The sequence below is a fragment of the Rhinolophus hipposideros genome (genome assembly GCF_964194185.1).
Source record: "Rhinolophus hipposideros genome assembly, chromosome: 11".
NCBI classification, from domain to species: domain Eukaryota; kingdom Metazoa; phylum Chordata; class Mammalia; order Chiroptera; family Rhinolophidae; genus Rhinolophus; species Rhinolophus hipposideros.
The window spans coordinates 13,711,219-13,733,444 of NC_138057.1; the positions used below are offsets into that span (position 1 = coordinate 13,711,219).

Consider the following 22,226-nt stretch of genomic DNA (forward strand, 5'->3'; position numbering starts at 1 on the left):
ACTCACAATTAATTAATCAACAGCGTGTCTTAACTCCTTTGCATCAAGTACCAAGCTTTTTGTATAACTTTACAAAAGTATAAAGTCACCTATTTCCCCCCATAGGGAGATTACAGAGTATTGGGAATATTAATATTTTCAGATTACTATGAACACATATCTAGTATTTGTATAGTTGTGCCTCAAAAAAAATTCTACTTCATAGACCAGTGGTATTCTAAGTCTGTCACGAAAGAAGCAGTACCTTTCAAACACCTGTGGGAAGAGTAATGAATATAATTTTGGTTACAACTAAAAATCATAAATGTGCATGTATCAATTTACCCATTTTATGCCTGAAGGAAGTCACCTTTTGGGCTACCTTTGTGGACCTCTGATTTAGATTTAGTGTGTCAGGACCCAACAATCTACATTTTAGCAGGTTCCCGAAGTAGATTCTAAACCACTTTCAGAAATGCTAATCAAATTGTAAATGAGTTAGAAGTGGGATATAACTACTGAAGAAACTTCTGCAAGAACCAACCTTGCTTTGAAGCAGTTGGTTGCCCATCCAAAGAGACAAATGGGTGCATGGTTTAGCAAAAATAAACAAACTAAATATAGAACTGAAATGTGAGTTAGGATCCTAACCCCATGATGACTTACTAGCTGTATCAGTTTGGTCAAGTTACTTACCCTCCTCTGTGCCTCAGGTTCTTCATCTGTTAAATGTGATGCTAATTCCTACTATACTTTCCTCATGAAGTCATTGTGTCAAATGAAATAATCTCCATATACATACACAGGAACACGTTACACAAACATATATAAAATGTATATTTTATATATGTTTGGAACCATATGCCAAATCTAATTCATTTCACTCCTTACACTTGGTCCACATGGAATTGCTAGGCTGAGCACCAACATAAACTGTGAACTAGAAGCATTAATTTTACTTCTGAACAATCTATATGCAAGATCAGCCACTGACACCACAGCATCTCAACAAATATATCAGTTAAAACTGAAATGTTCTCCTCCACATCCTCCTTTCCCTAATTTTCTGACTCTGTAGGGACCGGCTCCTACCCTGCCAATCTCAGCATCTCTACCACCACCAGCATAATTCCATCCCCCACCCCATCAAATTCCATACAACCTCCTAAGGCAAGTCCTCCTCCAGTGACTACTAGCTAGTTTGCATTTAAGCCTATAAATATGATACTAATGATGTGATATGATAATATATAATTCTAACGAGGGTAAAATTTATATAGAATAGTGAATGAACATCTAACTTTGAAAAAGAAAATGATTCATCTGCTGTTATCAAAACATTTAATAAATTTATAGTAATTTAAACAGGTTGGAAATGGTATAGGCACAAACACGCAGATCAGTGGAAGAGAACAGAGTGCACAGAAATAGACGCAAAACCAATATGAGAGCTTGGTATAGGATACAGAAAGCATCACAAGCCACTAGGGGGTCTATTCAACATATGGCATTAGGACCACTGGCTTGCCATATGTGAATAAATGTAAAAGATGAAAATATTTATGCTATATCCCATAATAACATCCCTATATCTTAAAGACCTAATAATGCAAAACAAAATACTAGAACTACTGGAAAAAATATATAAAGACTATATTTATGACCTTAGGGTAAGGAATAACTCCAAAATACAAAAAATACAAACCACAAAGACAAATATCGACATGTGTGATTACATCAAAATGTAACCTGTGTATAGGGTTAAAAAACACCACAAACACGGTGAAAATAAAGATATTAGAATATCTTTGCAATGTATATAACAAGGTTAGTATCCAAGTTACATAAACAATTTTAACAAATCAGTAAAAAAAAAGACAACCAAGCAAATGGGAAAAGTATATCAACAAATATATCAATTGAGGGAATCTAAATGCCCAACAAAATACCCAAGAAAAGATGCTTATCCTTGTTAGTTATCAAGGAAATGAAAATTGAAATTAATAGTGAGGCACCATTTTTTACATTTGAGATAGAAAAAAAAAAGCAGTCTGACAATATCAACCAATATAGATATAGGGAAAAGATATAAATAGATGTGGAAAAGATAGGCAAAATGGTGCTCTCATACGTTCCTAGACATAGAATAGCCACATTAGAGAGATAAAGCCAGTCATTCCTCTTCTGGACCTGCTCCCTAGAAAAGCTCTCACCTGTGCATGTGGAGACATGTATAAGCATGTTCATTGCATTTTTGTTTGTGATAGAAGAAAAAGAAAAGAAGGAAAAAGAAAAAAATCTAAATAAATGTCTAATTAAAAAGGAAGGGATAAGATGATATAATCATCACACAGGCTATTATGCAGAAGTTAGAAAAGCATATGTCAGATCTAAGCAAATTAGCATGGACAGGCAAAAATCATAATGTTCATTCAAAAAAGCAAGTTGAAAAATAATATGTATGCATATGTACACTTAAGGATGTATATAAGGTATTAAAGTTACACAACACTGAATGGAAAGACACATAAGAAACTCCTAATTTTGGTTGTCTCTGGGGAAAGGGGAATAGAATTAGAGTAAGGATGATGGTCAAAGGGGATGTTGGTATTACCTGTCTTGTGTTATTACGTCCACAAATCAACAAAATGGCTGAAAGCAAATACGACAAATGTTAACAGTTGTTAATTCTGAGTTGTAGGAATGTATTTGTCGTATTATTGTATGAACTACTCTATAACTTTTAAATTTAACAGAATTTTAAAAAAATGATGAAGAATCCCTAAACACTGGCAAAAGAGTGAAGACATTCACATGTCACTGATACAAGAAGAGAGAGGCCACAGAAATACTGAGCCAGTTGCCACACTTGTTACGTAAGAAGAGATCCAGATACAGAATAGAGCCCAAGACTTTGGAGGTGGGTAATGGGCCACATGATCCTGACTTAAGAGGTAGTTGAAAAAAAAAAAATTAAGTAAACTAGGGAAAAAAAAAAAAAAAGAGGTAGTTGGTCTGGCCGAGAAATATCTTGTCTTTCCAAGGGCTCCAAATGCACAGGCACCGTTCTAAAGCCTGGAATCAAAATAGAACTCTCTGCTTAATAATGAGAAAACTTTCAACACTACAAAGAAACCCAAGAAGTTCCAGCTAACGTTAAATGACCAATCTGAAATGAAGAAAAGCTTGAATTGCACAATATTTTGAAAGAAAAGTTGTACTATTACTCACAAGTACATATGGTAGCTCCACGAATTGTCTGTTAAGAATTTTTTTTTTTTAATTAAAGTGTATTGGGGTGACAATTGTTAGTAAAGTTATATAGGTTTCAGGTATACAATTCTGTGATACATCATCTATATATCACATTGTGTGTTCACCACCCAGAGTCAGTTCTTCTATCACCATATATTTGATCCTTTTGAAAAAGACTATTTTTGAAGCAAAATTATTTGGCTTTTAAGATTAGGAAAGACACATCTATAACTAGTCGACATCTATGTACGTACAAATACATGACAATCCTGAAAACTGCCCTATAACAGAATAAACATGCCCTAGGAAACCTTATTCATATTATTAATTAATAAAAAACTCCAGACCAAGGAAAGGTAAATTTTAGCACAGTCCTGCCTGAATTATTACAAACCCACTTACACGGAGCGTGCAGATTATTAAAATGATTTAGTGTTTTGGGGTGGGGCACTGATTAGCCTCCATTTACAACTAAGTACCTTTTATGATTTCTAAGAAACAGTACGGAAGTGACAGTAGCTACTAGGTCCAAATGGCAATAGTGAAATGTCAATCAGGTGAGGCTGGGGCAGCAGGAGACACTTACTGTCACTAAGGGTCCACGCGGTGAGGTCTTCACTCCATTCCCCCTGGGCCTTGGTGTTGACTCTGGCTCGGACAATGTACTGCTCTCTTGGGTGTAAGTTGTTCAGTAGCACTGATGTCAAGTTGCCTGGCACTTTAATATTCTGCTGATCACTATTCATTTGCACAGACCTCCTCTCAACTTCAACGTAAAAGTCATCTTCTGAGCTTGGAAATATTGGTTGCCAGGTCAAATTTAGAGTGGTCTGGCTTTTTGGTAGGAGATTGAGACCTTTTGGAGGAGGGAGACCTAGGGGAAACCAGAAAGATCATGTTTTTGGCACAGGGTGAAGGTAACAAACAGCCCCAAAGAGCAGCTTTACAGAATACCCTTGGTTTCTAGAATAATATACAACTTCACATGCTCTCAAAGATACACAAGCTGGAAGCCACGTAATACTTCTTTCCTACCAAAACAGAAAACTTTTAAAATAAACCTAATAGGTAGTTTGACTAATTATAACACAGGAATACAACCCCTTTGGAGAACAATTTGGGAATATTTTTCAAGAGCCCTAGAAATTACATATACTTTGGTCTTATAATCTAACTATCAAGGATTTATTCTGAAGAAATAATCCAAAGGAAGAGAAAAACCTATGTGCATAAAGATGTTTATTACATTATTTATGTAATAAATAATAAATAATAGCAAACAACTGGAAGAAACCTAAATGACCAAACAAGAGAAATGCTGCAATAAATTATGATATATCCATCCAAGGGCTTAAAATAGATAACTGGGGAAACTACGGGAGCCCAATAAAAATATTTGTAATACATGAGAAAAAAATTCTGATCAGTAAAAATCATGTCTACAACTGGTGAAAAATAGGAAGGAAACTGATAAAAATAAAAACAGTGGATTTGCCAAGGTTGTGGGATTGTAGGTGAATGAATGTTTATTGTTTCTCTTACCATTCTGAGTAACACATTTTAAAGCAATTTGGGGATTACTTCCCCTTAGCAAAGAGAATTTCAAAAAGCTGTGGTGGCAGGGCCAGGCCTAGCCCTGCTCTGATCACATCAAGGTCTGAGCTCCTACCACATGCTGCCTGGCCATAATTACCCACAAGAACCTAGGCTACCAGGCTAACAGGATGGAAACAATAGGGGTTTTGAAATCAGAGAAACAGGAGCATACCACTTCAGTATTGTGACCTTGGGAGAATTCACAACCTCTCCAAGTTCACATGTAACACAAAATAAAAATACCCATCTTCCAGCCTCAGGAGGAGTAAATGAGATAACGGTTGTGAAAATGCTTCAAAAGTGTTAGATGCTCTATTATCATGACCTCCTTCTCTCCTTTCCTTCCTAAGATGTCTTATCTTGTGTTAATGGACAGAGGAGGAATCTGTGTATTTTCAGTTAATAAGAATAAACTGATTTTTAAATTCCAGATATAAAGTATATTCAAAACAGAGGATAGGGATCCTTTAACTCATACATTTACAGTAGGGACATTATTGCCCCTATGGAGGCAAAACTTGGTTCCTTGGGTGGGAGAAAATTTTAGATATTACAATGGTTTATGAAGGACCACAATACATAAACAGAATTGTTGTATTAAAATTCATGGCAGGGGAGACATTAGGACAAAATTGACATTTTTTCCTAAGGGAAAAATGATCTAAAGAGGTCGTTGGGGTGTGACAATTTTAAAAATTAAAAAAAAAAAAGTTGAGAAACACTGCTCTAACTCTTGGTTAGAAGCAAGAGGACGAGTCTGTTTCCATCCACAGAGAGTGAGACCCTGACCGCCAGCTCTGACTGCTCTTAGACTAGGGAGAATCCGCTAGCAGGTCCTACAATTTGCCAGGTCCTACAGGTGCTAAAGGTCTTAGTGATCCTTTCTCTAGAACCTTTGCAAATTGAGACAGGTGACGTCAAGTCCTCTTGCTCATCTCTAAAGTTTAAGTTCCAAAATAAGCCACCCAGAGCGGTTAGGCAGGCTTGCAATGACAAAGCAGAACAGAAGGTTGAGGTCTTGCAGTCTACATGTAAACCCTCGAAGTCTACACCTGGTACAGAGAAGTAACTCAATAAATGGTCATTTCCCTTTTTCCATTCCCTCAGGGACATGACTCACCCTCCCCTCCCCCCACCCCCACCCTGCACCTGCCCTCTTTCTGCCACGTTCAGAATGTGCTCTCTTCCCTCTCCTCCTGGCCCTCCTGGCCTTCACCACTCAGTCAACACAATTATAAATAGTGCAACTGCCAGATGAATTAAAAAAAATCAGCAAAATTCAAATGATGGGAAAAGAAGAGGCTTCAAGAATTTTCTACCCACCCACCCTTGAAAACCACTTTGAAATATTCCGAGAGACCTCTAAATACATCCTGGTTGGAACATATTCTGAGGGCTGAAGACAGTACAGTGTGGGTCTGTGAAGTGTTTTATGTTGTGTTCCATAAATACTTTCCATCTGAGTCAGATTATGACCTTCCCCTTTTGATTCGTCAACACTGGCTTGAGAGAGAATTAACGGCCATTTGCCTTTTAGCAGCAACCTGACCACATATCAGGGATCTCTTTGATCAAAACCACTGAGATTCCTTTATCATACAATTTATATAGAGTTTCTGGTTTTGTGTATGTATGTATGTATGTATGTATGTATGTATGTATGTATGTATGTGTGTATTAACTACCTGGCAGGTTCCCAGGAAACCATTTCTTACGTGTGCAATGGTTCTATAAGCTCCAGAATAACGTTTGAGTTCTATTTGTTTCTTTAAAGATGCTGCTGGCGAAATGAAAACTAGGTGGGGTGTGTGGAGCCAGGAAACCTGGTTAGGGGTGTGCAGCCCTTGCAGGAGAGCTAGATGTCCTTCCCAGTTTCTCACTAAATCGCACCATATGCTCTCCCTGCAGTAAAGGACTAAAAAAATAGGAAAACTTATCAATTGGGAGAAAGGAATGGTGCCTTTGAGTTCCTAGGTGAAAATAATGATAACTGGGGAAACAAAGGATGGTAAGTCTGGAGACCTAATATGCTGATGCATCAGAGACATCTCCCTGGGCAGGTTATTAACCACTCTCAAACTCTACTTTTCAATCTATTAAATGGGGAAGATGATCGTTCTTAGCCTTTACAGGAATATGAATTAAACATAAGTGAACTTGAAACTATGAAGTGCTGACCAGGAGACAGTAACCGATGATTATACACGGTAAGCCCTAGAAAAGAGAACTTTACAAGGGACCACTCCAAAATCTCAGAGGAGAGGACCTGGGTAGCAGAAAGCTAGAGCCCCAGTTAGCATCAAGGAAACTTCGCAAATATTAAGGGCTCCTCAGTTAACACGATAGAAGGCCAATAGTAGGGACTAACACTGATCAATGGAGAAATATTCTACACATATCCCTTAGACTGTGGACCCAGGACCAGCAGCACCAAGCATCACTTGCAAACTTTTTAGAAATGCAAATTCTTGAGCCCCACCCCTGTCTCAAGCCTATGGACTCAGAAACTGAGGTGGGGCCCAGAAATCTGTTTTAACAAGCTTTCCAGGTGATTTTGGCAGACACTAATGTCTGAGAACCATTGATTTAGAAACACAAAGGTATATACTATAAAAAACAGCTTAAGGAGATAAAAGTGACTGCCTATAAGAAGCCAGAATGAGAGGTGGAGGGGTGGCGTGAGGAATGGCTGTTCTTTAGATAAAAGCCTTTCATTCCATTTGATGTTTTAACTATGTGCATGAATTACTTTGAAAAATTAGGAATTATTTTTAAAAATAAATAAACTGGGATCTCTGAGGTATGTATGTGGCAAGAGCCTGGGCTTAAGATGGAAACAGGAAGTGGTGGTAAAACTCGGGAGCCAAGGTTCAGCGGGGTTGCTATTAAGTAAATCTAACTCCTAAGGGATGTCCCTGCTTTCCCGAAGGCTCATCTGCTTCCTTCTCTGTCTCCGTGGATTGCCACAGACCCTTCCCCAGGGAGACAGACCAGGAGTGCAGCCCAAATAAAGGAGTGGTTTGGCTCCAAGCTGCTACCCTTCCTGTCACTTTCCCACCCATTCAAAAGCGAACTCCTTCCACCTCCATCCCCACCCACCCACTCACCCACCACCACCCTTCCTGGTCTTCCTTCCTCTTTCCCCTTCCTCCCCCTCCCACCCAGCACTGGAATAAATGCTATTTACTTCCACTGACCGATAGAAGCTGTTGTGAACCGTCTCACGGGTCCCGGGTGCCCTTCCCCGCCCTCTCCACGCCGGACCAGTTGCACGCAGAGTTCATATTCTGTGCGAGGTTCCAAATAGTTGAGTGTAACAATCTCATTTGTCACTGAGAAGAGGGAAAGTCCAGGAAACTTAAGTTGGCATTCTTTGACAAGTCTTTAAATTGGAATGTTGTTATTGTGGTATGAGCTACTGTTTGGTTTTTAAAAATACAATGTCTTAGTGAAACAGAGAGGCAATTCCATCTTCAGGGCCCCACCACTCCTAATATAATGGAAATAAGGCTATTTAAGAGAAGCTTCCAGATTACAGTATATACACGAATATAAGCATCTCTGTGCCACTTCATCATTTCTCCTCTAGTCTTTTCATTTGTACAGTAAATTCACAAATCTTCAACTGTATGGAATACCAATTTGATTTAGGGGAAAAAATCTCAATTAGAATAATATAAAATAATTTAATTGCTACTGTTTTCAAGTGCATACAGTGATTGGAATCAAGCTGTCAAGAAAAGAGGCTCTGAGGGTTTGCTTACAACGACAGGATAAAGGATTTCTAACGGTCATAACAAATGAAGGTACCTGAAAATAGATCCCATTAAAACATGGTATATGCTGCTTTTTTCCTTAGCTATTGGCTTTCGCCAGCTTCTGTTTCTCCAGGGATTTTGCAAAGGTAGATTTTTGCCTTACCATAAGATAAATTCCCAGTCGGTAAGAAAAAAGTGGGCTGTCTACTTGTAAAAAGGAGAAGATGGATTATTACTACCATAAGAAAAAAGCTGCTTTTTATTAAGACCTAGCTAGCCACTGATATTGGAAACAGCAATCCAGCCAAATCCAGCCAAATCAGCCTTACATCACTGGAATTCTGAATTTTGGCTGAGTCTACAATAGAATGTGAATACCATGACCTTATTCAACGTACCCAGAGCAGCTAGTGTTATTAAGCCCCAAACCCTTCTTTTCTTCTCCTTTTCAAAACTTCCTTAATTATCTACATACAGTGGATAGAGGGTCCTTCACAGAAAATCACGGGAAGAGTGAGGGTAAAGTATGAGTGGAAGGATGTGCGTTGCCTACAAACATGATTGTGGCAGGTCTCTCTACAAAGATAGCACAGTTAAAGCAGCACTGTCCTTTGATAATGCTCAGTTGTCGCTTTAAAAATTGTGATTTTACATCAGCATGCAACAAACAGAACTGGAATTTGTGTTTCAAAATAACTTTAACAAATTAATGAATTCATTAAACTGTTTTCACAAACTTTTGACATTTTATCACATTTTGTTGAATTATTTTTCTTCTTTCAGGAAGTTTGGGGAGGGGTCTGTCGCTCTCTACCCACACTCCCTTCTCTCTCCACTCCAGTCCAGTCTGCTATAACCTGAACTTTTCAGGTCCAAATTGCTCTCAAAATCTCTGTGGGTTAGAAGCCTCCTGGACAGGGCAAGATGCAATTGAGAAAAAGACTACACAACTCAATATAGCAACAATCACCTCTCAGATTTAAGTGTATTAGATCTCTCTGTCCCTGGACTTGCTGTATTTATGGCATAAACACGTATCTTTCACCATGAGCAAGCAAGACAGAGCAACTAAAAACAGGACTGGAGAGCCAGTGGGGCCCAGAAAGGAAATACTGATACAGAGAGTAACTCTGTACCCATAGTACACCTTTCAGGAAGGGTGCCCCGGAACTCAGAGGGCTGCACATTCTATCTTCAATACTCTGAAATGAAACCCTCTGCTCCAACCACCACCATTGGGTAGAACATTGAGACAAGGAGAAGGGATTTCTATGTTTGGGGGAAAATGTTTTTCCTGGTACCACATCTCCAGCTTCTTGTCCAAACCTTACCTTGGATATGCCGCCACGCCTCATAGTGATTAACGGGTTTGTACAGAAGCTTCTTGGATTTGATTGGTCCATCCCCAAAGTAAGGCTCGGAGCTGATGTTGATGACAGCAAAGTTATGTCCAGTGTCAATCACGTTTGGGGCATTCAGGGGCTTGGGAAGAACTAAACAAAATTTCACCCATCAGATTAGTTCCTAGAGTTTGGGGTTTTATCACTGTTCTTAGATGAGGGGAGAGTGTCTTTATATTTCCTCTTAACGTTTTCTGCTCAGATTCAATGCGGGCACCCACTCAGTGATCTCACCACCTAGTTCTTACCCTCCAACCTGTTAGCCACAGTCAAAGTGCATTCTTAAAATAGGAACACTCCTCTGCTCAAGACCTTTTAATGGATTCCCAGTACATTTAGAATAAAATCTAAAATTTGTACCATGACCTGCCAGGCCTTGCACAAGAAGCAGAGCCCCTGCCTCCTCTCCAACCTCCTCTTCCCTCTCCCAGACCCTGCAGTCCCACTGACCTCCTTTCAGTTCGTCCAGCTAGCAACTCACCAAGCTCCTTTCTGTCTTAGGTTCTTTGTAGATGTTGTTCTCCTGCAAGGAATGCTCCACCTCCCACTATTCTCCCTTTAACTCTTACCCATCACTCCGTTCTCACCTTTTGATGTGACTTCTTCACTGGGGCTCCTAGGACCTCAGTGAAGCTTGTGGGTCGTACACTTCCACAGAACTTATACTTTTCCTTCATTGTCATTTTCAAAACTTATTAGTCTTTGTGACTTTGGGTGATTATTTGATATCAGTCTTCCTGCTAAATTATGTATTCTCTCTCCATTCCCTCTCTCTCCTTGGTTTAAAATGACACAAACTTATTATCATGCAGTTTTGATGGCCAGAAGTCAGACGTGTATCTCACCAGGCTAACAACAAGGTGTTAGCAGGACTGTGTGCCTTGCTGGAGGCTCTAGGGAGAATCTCTTTCTGTGTTCTTTGCAGCATCTAGAAACAGCCTGCATTTCTTGGCTCAGGGCCCCCTCCTCCATCTTCATAGTCAACAAGTCGCATCTCTCTGACCTTCTTCTACTGTAACATCATTCTAAGCCAGGAAACTTCTCTGTCTTTTAATGACTCATGTGATTAGAGTGGATCCCTCTGGATAATCCAGAATAATCTCCTCATTTCAAAGACCATGTATTCTCAGTGGGCACAATAGCACTACCAAGGAGGTGAAAATTGGTTCTTGGGCGATGAAAAAAATCTTAGCAATTACAATGGTTTGTGGCCTTCCAAAGAGCCACAGTACATAAATGTATATACAGTACAGCGATGATATTATTAATAACATTTTATAGTGACGGGAGGAGAGTTTTGGGATACAATTTTTAAAAGGGCTCCTTAATGGGACTGTAATGATAAAAAGGTTGCAAAACACTGCAGTAAGCTCTAAACTCCATTAGGGCAAAGACCAAATAAGTTTGTTCACCAGGTGCTAAATAAATGCTTGTCAACTGAATTTGTCCACAGTGAGCTCCATTAGCCTGACCTTCTTAGAAATGCATAACTATTGGGTTTTTTTCCTCTGCTAGAGTGTATATTATGTAATGTAGAATCTTCCAGATTTCAGGGGACATTACAATGTTCAGTACTTTTACTTTATCTCTCTGTCTCAATGTTTTGACTCACCATCCATAAAAATTGCCTTTAAGTCTTTGTTCACATCTCATCTTCTTAGGGAAGCCTGATGACTCCATTTAAAATCACAGTCACCCATTCAGCCCTGCCCCAGCAGTCTTTAGACCCATTTTTGTTTTCTTCATGGCACTTAGCTTGTTAGCAAACTATACATTTTCCTTACTTATTTGTTCATTGTTTATTTCCCTATAGAAACAAAAGCTCTATGACAAGAGCTTTTTTTTTTTTCTTTTCTCCTCATGTTGTTAGTTGCTGTATTCCCAATGCCTAGACTGACTATTGACTGACTACAGGGAAACTGACGAGGAAGTTGTCCAAGGTGAGGATAATAAAACCAGGGAGAAGCCTGATCAAGCAGTATCCCGACTGGATGCAGTGTCAGGTTAGGGAAGTCTGGACACACATTTTACCTAGATCAGTGTCAGACGAAGGCATTTGGAAAGAGTGAGAAAATTCATTCATTAAGTCATGCTTCCCTTGTATGATTACATAAGACCACCCGTTTGTTTGAAACATCAAAATGCATATTTTATATAGCCATTAATTCCAGTCTCTTGTAAAAGAGATACTTTTACAAAGGTAAAAAAAAAATAGCTCCAACACCTTCCTCTTAGTAATTTATAATTTTGTTTTTTTGGTCTTTTAATCATTATGGAGACATTCATTGTCAAGAGCAAAAATTTTAAGTGTATTTAGCTCAAGAAACTTTCCCTATGTACATACATAACCGCCCCCCAGATTGAGATAGAGAACACCTCCCACCCCCCAGAAATTACCAGGCACTCTTGTGTCACTGCCCAGTCAATCAGGAAGTACAATCGTGACTCCTGCCACTATAGGTAAGTTTTGCCTATTCTTTAACTTTATATAAATGGAATCATGCAGCGTGTACTTTATTTTGTTCATTATTATGTCTATGAGATTCATCCACAGAGTGGCAGGAATAGATCCTTCTTTTATTGCTGTTTAATATTTCACTGCATGATGTTATGGCTGCATTGTGTTTCTCAAAAATTCATATGTTGAGGTCTTAACCCCCAATACTTCAGAATGTGACTGTATTTAGGGACAGGGTCTTTAAAGAGGTAGCTCAGTTAAAATGAGGTCATGGGGGGCATTGCTGACCCAATATGACTGCTGTCCTCATAAGATTAAATTAGGGTACACACGTACAGATGTAAGACCATATGAATACAGAAGGAGAAGACTATTTACAAGCCAAAGAATGAGCCCTCAGAGGAAACCAACTCTACAGGCACTTTGTTCTCAGACTTGCAGCCTCCAGAACTGAGAAAATTGATTTCTGTTGTTTAAGCCCCGCAGTCTGCAGTACTTACTATGGCAGCCCTAGCAAACTATTACATGTGAATGGACCACAATGTGTTTCTCCCTTCTAATGTTGATGGACATTCGGGTTAATTTTGTTTGGGAGCTATTATGAATAAAACTGCTCTGAACGTTCTTGAAGATGTCTTTTTTAAACACATGAACCCATTTCCTTTGAGCATATACCTCAGAGTAAAATTGCCAGGTCATAGGGTAGGCATATGGTTAGCTTTAGTATATATTGCAGTTATCCAAAGTGGTTGTACCAATTATACTCCAGTAATAAAGCCTAGTATCTATTTTTTTTCATAATATGATTAAAGACACTGATTAACTTACTAATGTTAATTTCCATTTTATGATATAAGTCAATACAACAGTGAAGAGACATCAGTAACTTAGAACTAAAACTGTGTCTATGCACTAATATTATATGCTACGTCTTTCATTAAAAAAAATAAAAATTAGAGCCGGTTACTCTCCCGAATCTTAGCAATATGATTTGTTTTTCTACTTATTATTATTAATTTTCCACAGATAGCAAACGTCCCAAGAAGCTTAAAAATAAGATAATTTGTCTTGTCTGAATATGATTTCCTTTCTTCCAAGAACATGTAAGATATAAAAAATTATTTTCATTAAGTAAATATCCTGAATAAAACAAATCTGGGATTTTAACCCAGTAATCCAAAAAACATTAAAGATTCTGAGGTGGTTTACATGGATTCCCAGGGCAGAGATCCAAATCTTTGAGTCTCCATGTATGTTACTGTTGTGATTGACCTTTTTAAAAAAGATTATGTGGTGGGTATTTATATTCAATTCATTTATAGAAATTATCTCTCTGTTCTCCAAAAGATTCCTAATCATGTAATGAAGCACATCAAATATAAATCAACATTGGTCAACTTGCTTCCTCATCTGTAATACAAGAGGCTAGGAAAGCAAAAAGGTCTAGGAGAGATGGTGCAGGGTTTGCAATCAAGAGATCCAAGTTCAAAACTAAGACTCGCTGCTTACCAGATGTACTACCATAGACAAGTTAACTAAACCCTATGAACCTGTTTACTGACTACTAAAGTGGAGATAACAACATCTATTACACAAGGTTCTTATAAAGATTAAATAAGATGAAGTATGTGAGGTATTGAGCCCAGGGCCTTTACAAGAATATATATCAGAGAGCTGTTAGGTATATATTACGTTAGGTACATATTTTTGTCCAAATGGATTTATAAGTAATTTCCAAATTTAAAATTCCTTGATGTAGATACACCACTCAAGCTTACTTGGATATACCTCCATTTCATTTCTTCTCCTCAAGCCACAAATGTCCATTCAACCACTTAAATTAATTTGAATTTTGAAATTCTCATTCACAGCAGGAGGAATACTCACAACACTGAATATGTGAATAAAATCACTCATGTTAATTAGAGCATAGCCTGGGCTTTATAATAAGTGAGTAATTCTCAAAATAAAGATTCTCCAACTCATTCTCTGCAATAACGAATAGGAAGTCACAATGATGAAGCTCGACTTCTTATGAAATATAAACATGACCTGACATGTGGTACCAGACACAATTCCAAGTGTTTTATATACGTAGCAAATCTTCCCAATATCCCTGAGAGGCAGATAACCTAAACTTCACTTACCAATAAAGAAAGACTGAGAGAGGTTAAATTCATTTGCTCAGGGCCGCACACAAAGTTATTAGCTATTAGGGACAAAAATCAAACCCAGAGTTATATGACTCCAAATGTCATATACATAATCCCTCTTTACCACTTTCATGTACATATAATTTTTTGAAAGGCTTAGTATCATGAAAAATATCCAAAAGTCATTTTAGTGGTCAAATGATACTTCCATCTGGAAGCAGCACCCAGTGACACATAAACACAGCACATCAAGGATACAAGCTCTTCATCTGGAAAATGGAGCTTACCTTTAACAGAAATGTTGAAAGGTTCTTCCACCATCCCAGCCACCGTGTTCACACTGCAGACCCAGACTCCTGAGTCAGGAGGTAGGATCCGGTGGATGGTGAAGGTAGCCACTGAGAGACGATCCGTTCGGTTAAAGTCTTTTGGCTGGAAAAGTCAGATACAGAATGAATAAATAAATAAAATCTTCTAGGGAGGCATAAACACAAAGGCCCTTAACCCTGACACCATCTCATTGTTTAATAAGAAGCTTTCGAGGAGAGATTTAAAAGTTCAATGCAATGCTTGTATAATCATTGGCTTATTTCCAAAGCCTATTGTAGTAGCCCTGAAAGTTTATATTGGATTGACGCCCTCATGGATCCTGCTGCTGTATTTATGTGTTCGAGAGTGTGGGGTAAATACTTGCAAGCAAGGAGTCTAATTTCTTTTCAGCTGCTTCTGGTAACATTTGCTCTTTTGTTGTCTAATACAGAGATGGCTGAGAGAGAGGACAAAATGGCTTCCTAAGTGTTTGAGGGGCTGTAGAGTGTGGTGTTGGAGGAAAAGCCAGGGCTCTGAAGACACATGGACCTGACTTTACATACCAACTCTGCCACTTTGTCCAATAACTTAGTTACTTAACTTCACCCAGCAAGTTTCCACTTCTGTAAAAGGGGACAGGTAACGTTAAGTAAGACGTTGGATATGGTATGGTTGGCCCTCACTGGATGGTAATTGTTACTTCCATTAACTCATGGAAAGACCAACAGGATTTTGGAAGCTGTCAGTTGGTTTCTACTACCTAATGGGTTGTTTAAGTAGAATCAGGAACATCTAATGTGTGAAAACAGGTAATGGCACATTCTATATATCCTGCCCCCAAGAGGTCACTTGGATCTTCCTTCCCGTCAAGCTGATTTTCAGTCATCTTTGAAAGAAATCTATTTTTAAATCTTTAGATAAGAAAATACACCAACTTCCTGAGGATCACTTGTGACACAGAGAAATTTGAGGTGGCTCCTATCTCTGTTGCATTTGAATTGATGGGAGAGAGAGAAGGGAAATGTATTGGAAAAGTAGCTTAGTCCTTTCCAGCTAGGAGGAACTGCTGTGAGAGTGCCCTAACCATGGTGAACACCAGCAATGAGGGCAAAGTGAAGGGATAGAGGGACCCAAGGAAAGCCTTCAGACCTAAGGGATTCTATGGGTCATGGTTTCTGAACTGGACATGTGGAAGCAGGTCTATCTAGAACCAAATGGATTATGCTGAAGTCTCTTCTTCTTTTTGTCAAAGCTAACAACACCCTTGCCTAGGAAAATGCAAGCCCTGAGTGGAATCTACCCTTGGGTGGGTGATTATTACATGAAAGCATCTAGTAGTGTCGTGAGGACAGATTAAGTACAACTCTTACATGGAGCACTGTCCCATCCGGCTTCACCAGAGTCATTTCTTCATTAGCAGGTAGTGGCCTGCCAGATGCTTTGCAGATAGGGTTAAATTTACCACTGTTTACTTCTATGTGATCTGGCAAATCCTCTATCTTTGGGGTCATCCTTGGCTCGCCTGAATGAAGAAAAGAGCACTGTGAAATCTAATTGTTAACACAGCAGCAGTAGTAATAATAAAAATAGCTACCATTTACCAGGTTATGTATCCCACAAGAGCTTTGCAAATATTGTATTGTTTTATCATCACATAATAAACTTGTGAGGTGTGTGCTATTGTGGTGCTTATTTTATAGATGAGGGGGCTGAGTTTCAGAGCCCAGATTTAAGCTCAGATCTTTGCGAATTCAGAGTCCATGCTCTTCACCCTAATGCTGTGTTCCCTCAGTAGGAACCTGGATGGACAGTTTCAGTATTAAAATGATGACCAGGGCCACATCTCCTCTGGTCAAACTTTTCAGCCTCTTTCTTGCTTTTTAAGAGAATTTTGACAAAAACAAAAGCAAAAATACCAAAAACTAGATCTTCTTCCACTCAGCAAAGAACCCCATGATATTGCTGATCAACAACATGATCGTCAGTTTTGATATATGAGCTCTATTTCATTAATTGGGAAGTCTGCAAGTGGCAGATGATTAATCACATTCATATTGACATTCAAGAAGTAACGTGGAATATAACACCCCCCCCAACAAATTTCCAGTCAACAGGCAAATCAAAAATGTTGCTGCTAATATTGAAAGAACAAAAAAATGCCTCTGGTAGCAACAAAGATATCAAGATTGCTTGCCTAATACCTGCAGAGTAGAGAATGATTATTCCTGAAATGTAACAATTTTATTCTGAACTGTAGGGTTTTAGAAAGCTTTGGACCACCTATAACTAAATGTGACACATGTTTAAAAATAGTCCAACACATTGTTTACTAGGAGATGGAGGTGCTCCAAGAGAGGCTGTCACTTAGTTGCTGTTCTGTGTCAGTGGTGGGAGAAGGTAGGGTCAAGGTAAACACATCAATATTGACAGTTTATATTGATATTCTATTTCTCAGGCCTAGAATGAAACAGGTAAAGTGTGTGGAGCAGGCAGGAAAAAGGTCTAATAACTACAAAGGAAGTCCTTGATACATCTGTGTTATTAGACTGTGATTAGAAAACATCAATTTTTTTAGCTTAAGTAGTTATTCATGTAGGAATTTCCCAAAGTGCTTTGACACTTTTAAATCATTTCTTTCCTTCACTGTCCCCTTGCATTTTCTGCAGTTGAATGGAGGTAAAGGTGGATGTACTTGTGGAGGGTGGAATGGTGTTAGGGAAAGGGGGCTGTTCTCCAGCAGCTTGGGGCGTGTATCTACCGTGTTTCCCCAAAAATAAGACCTAACCAAAAAATAAGCCCTGGCATGATTTTTCAGGATAACATCCACTGAACATAAGCCCTAATGCATCTTTTGGAGCAAAACTTAATATAAGACCCGGTTTTGTTTTCGGGGAAACACAGTAGGTCTAAGATTCTCACACTTTTTCTGACAGCCTTTGAACAGAAAGAAGGAGTAAAACACAAAATTCAAATCCTAAAGCTTGTTAATTGTCCACTCCTTTGGTAGTCCCAAAGCATTTCCTTCCCTTCCTAGACCCTCCCAGATTCCTACTGTGCTCAAACTCCCAACACTGGAGAAAGAAGAGAAAGTGAAAAGCTGACAAGATAAAGCTTTTGAGAAAACATCCCCGCTCTGTATTTGTTCTGATTTTTAAAACTCACAGAGAAAAGGCTATAAGTGACTTACCACTCTGTGTAGATTTCACTGGATGTGTGTTTCTATAACATTTCTATTTCCTTGATTAATAAAGTAATATATGTATTATTTTAAATTTTCAAAACTACATGAAAATAGGCTTCTTTTAACTGTAAAAAGTATATTCTGTGGCACAGCTTAGCAAATTTTTTTCTGTAAAAGACTAGATAGTAAATATTTTCAGCTTTGCAAGCTGTAAGTTCTCTGTGGTAACTACTCAACTCTGCCATTGTAGTGTAAAAGCACATGCATGATATATTATAAATGAATGGCTGTGTTCCAATAAAATTTTTGTTATGACAACAGTTAATGGGGCAAAAAAAGGAATAAAGTACTGATATATGCTACAACATAGATAAACCTCAAAAACAGTATGGTAAGTGAAAGAAGCCACCCACAAAATATCACATATTCTATGATGCCATTTATAGTACATAAAATGTCAAGAATAAGCAAATTTGTACAGAAAGTAAATTAATAGTTGCCAGGCTCTGGAAGGAGGGAAGGATGGGAGTTACTGCTAACAGGTCCAAAATTTATTTTGGTATGATGGAAATATTCCAAAATTATATTATGAGAATGGTTGCATAACTCTGTAAATATACCAAAAACCATTCAGTCGTACATTTTAAAGGGATGAGCTTCATGGTATAAAAATGATATCTCAATAAAGCTGTTAAAAAAATAGTGGGCCAGATATGGTCTGTAGGTCAGAGTTTGCTGACCTCTGCTCAACAGTAATTTGTGAATTAGAATTATTTAACAGATCATTTTGAGGGTAATCTTTTCTATTTTTTTAAAATTTATAGCTTTCTTTAAAAAAAAGAAATCTTTTCAAATGCCTCCAAAATAGTGTTTCTGTGTTGTACATATTCAGGAAAAAGGCTGGTCCTAGAGAAGAGAGCAGACAAGGTAGGCAGAACTCTCAGCTGGCCAGTCATCCATCACTTAATGTGTGACAAAGAACATGTGGCTTATTCCTATTGGAAAGGGAAACAAAAGCCAGTATGAAGTTCCATAGTAAAGAATCAGAACTCCTCAACTTCTGGATGGAAACAAAAATGGTTTGAGACTCTTGGGCTGTTGGAGCAAGAATGATACCAGCAAAGCTTGGTCCAGACATGCTGACCATGGCCCTGACTACAGTATGACTTTGCTTTACCTTCTTTCTCACACTGGAGCCCTTGGCGTCTTGGAGAGCAGAGGCATCCCTGGAACCGATCACACGTCTCCCCATTGGTGCACATACACCTCAGCTTACAGTCTGGCCCATAATAGCCAGGCTGGCATGCTGTAAATAAAGACATCAAAAAAAAACAGTGTTAATACAGTGTTAATACAGGAGAAAACTCAGGCTGTAGGGGGCTAGTTTAATTTTCTCTCCGTTCAATCTCGCTGATTCATTTAAGGTAGCATGTTATTTATATTCATTATTTATCTGAATTACCAGGAACTTACAGGGTTGGGGAATTCTGCTTCCAGGAGAGTTGAGTAAGCTTTTACAAGGCCAACCTTCTCATAAATAACAACTATATTTTAAAAACAACTACCTGAAAGCACTGAAGAGTTGGAGTGAACCAGGCAGGTTCTAAAGGGAATTTAAATTTGGAAGATGGGAATGGTGTGTCTCCCATTTTTCAACTTTTAGTCTAATTGTTGGGTACAATTGATATCATGTGGGGCAACAACAATTCCAAAGATAATCTGCAATCTTACTGACCTGAATCGGCTAGCCTCTGACCATACATGCTAAGTACAGACCCAAAGCACCTCAGCTTAGGGTAAAAGAATTGAACTGAGTGTGAGCTGATGCCTGAGTCCGAGTTTACAGTCTGAGTTATATCCATTTCATTGTTTGTTAAAACAACAAAACAAAACTCAACATTCCTCCAATAAATATATCATATGCCAGAGTCTCCTCAGTGTCCAAGATACAATCCCAAATTATTCAATGTAAAAAGAAATGGAGAATTCTGACTCATCCACAGGAGAAAAGAAGATCAGCAGAGACCAACCCAGATGTTAGAAATAGACAAGAATTTTAAAACAACTATAATAACTGTCCTCAGTGAGATAAGGGAAAATATGCTCACAACAAATGAAACAATGAGAAATCTCAGCAGAAAAATAGAAACTATAAAAAATTCACCCAAAAGACATCCTAGCACTGAAAACACAGTATCTGAAATAGAAATATCACTGTATGGACTTAACAGAATGGAAACGACAGAAGAAACAGTCAATGAACTTAAAGCTAGATCAATAAATATCCAGTCTGAAGAACACCGACAGGAAAAAAGTTAGAAAAAAACGATTAGAGTCTCAGACCTAAGGGACAATGTCAAAGTTCTAACATACATGAACTGGAGGTTCTAGGAAAGAGTCTGGGAGAACACTCGAATATTTCAGTTCAAAAACATCTTAGTTATTTCTTGAGCCAGGCATGAGCTGAGATGAGATAATAAATGTACCCTTATAAACCCGGACCTACAAACACCATTCACTATAAAGCTAATGAAGATTATGTTTTAGACGCCTCACACGCATGCACCCCTTCCTGGGCCCGAGCAAAGTATTCACATATGCACTTTTTTAAACATTTGCAAATTATTTTTTTTATATTCTTTTTTTTTTTTTTTTTTTAAGAGGGATTGACTGCCTCTGCTCCTACCTGGAGGCACGTTTTACTTTAAGGTGTACATTTCTGAGGCCAGGTGGGATTCCTCCATTGCTACGGCTCCCTCAATGCTCCGTGGAGGAGGACGGGGCGGGCAGGGGTTAGACACAGCACTGAGAGGGAACTGAGTGAGGTTTTGCAGGTAGCTGAAGTTACTTGGGTGGAACTCACCTCTTGGCCCTCTTATTCCAAGCCCCTCACACTGTGCTGCCTCGCGTGGTTGTACTAGCTGTGCACGACGATCGAGCGCTTAAACTATAACTAGTCTGGATTGAGATTTCAAAGACTGAGTATGATAAAAGAAATGTAAAACATCTCATTTACATTTTTTTTCTCTCTTTAGTACATGTTGAAATGTTTGGTTTTTTTTGTTTGATCTATTGGGTTAAATAAAATATTTAAATTATTTCACCTATTTCTTTTTACTTTTTTAGTGTGGCTACCAGGAAAATTTAAATTACGTATGTGTCTTACTTGTATTTTACTGAACTTCTCTGCCCTAAAACATTGTTATCAAGTTGCTGGGGACCCCGACATAGCTCCCAATAGCACCAGATGTGGAAAAAGCTGACTTTGCAAAGTAGATACTGAAAATCCTTTGAGCTCTGGCTAATGCACCCCCATTAACATTCCTAAGATCTGGCATATTTGGCTACAGGTTCATGTTAAGTGACTGTGTGGCAGTAGATGTGAAATGCTTACTGGAAAGTCGATGGGAAACACATACCTTTGCACTTCATCAAATGGGAAAGCATGTTTTAGGAAAGGCAGAGGGAATCTTTAAGTATGTTGAAGCTAGCTAGTACGGCATGAGTAAGGTCCACAGAAGATAAGATCTTGACTTTCTCAATTTCAAACCCCAAATCCTGTCTGGATCTGACTTAGAGCTCTGATATGTATGACACACCAAAAAAACAAATCTTCAAGGGCTTTCCAATGCGAAGTGTGGTCTGAAAACTAACAGGATCAGCACCATGTGGGAGCTTGTTGGAAATGCAGAACCTCAGGCCCCGGTCCAGACCTATGAAATCAGAATCCATGTTTTAACAAGATCCCCAGGTGATGTACATGAGAAGCTCTTTGTATGAGGTCCAGAGTCTTAATGTGAAAGCATAATTAACTTTGGATAAAAACATCTGTGATTCAAAACCCTGTAGCTCGCTCAGCAACAGACAGTTGACTGAGCAGTCCAGGTCTATCCTGCTCTACGACTTCCAGCAAAGCAGCCCTCCTCGGTATAACTGTTAGGACGTGTTCTGCTCAGGGTGGGATGGTGCATACCTTCATTGCACTGCAGACCCTGCCAGCCTGTGGCACAGGAACATCCGTAGGGGTCTGGGAGACAGAACACGTAGGACTTACATCCCTCCGATCCACTGCACCTTTCTTTACAAGTTCTGCCAAATGTGTGCAGGTCACAAGCTTTGGGGCGACAAAAAGATGCT

At 38.7% G+C, this 22,226-nt stretch overlaps 1 protein-coding gene across 2 annotated transcripts in view; it reads right to left on the reverse strand.

Moving 5' to 3' along the window:
* The window catches only part of TEK (TEK receptor tyrosine kinase), a 99,300-nt gene that overhangs the window by 19,892 nt on the left and 57,182 nt on the right, over window positions 1–22,226 (reverse strand). The window contains exons 6-12 of one of the 2 annotated variants that reach the window (XM_081066834.1): window positions 22,063–22,203; window positions 19,267–19,395; window positions 16,279–16,430; window positions 14,887–15,031; window positions 9,920–10,081; window positions 8,028–8,162; window positions 3,821–4,108 (exon numbers count right to left, since the gene is read on the reverse strand). In XM_081066834.1, the coding sequence (XP_080922960.1) occupies window positions 3,821–4,108; window positions 8,028–8,162; window positions 9,920–10,081; window positions 14,887–15,031; window positions 16,279–16,430; window positions 19,267–19,395; window positions 22,063–22,203 (1,152 nt within the window). The remainder of the gene's footprint in view (window positions 1–3,820; window positions 4,109–8,027; window positions 8,163–9,919; window positions 10,082–14,886; window positions 15,032–16,278; window positions 16,431–19,266; window positions 19,396–22,062; window positions 22,204–22,226) is intronic. The other variant, XM_081066835.1, reaches the window with a different exon arrangement.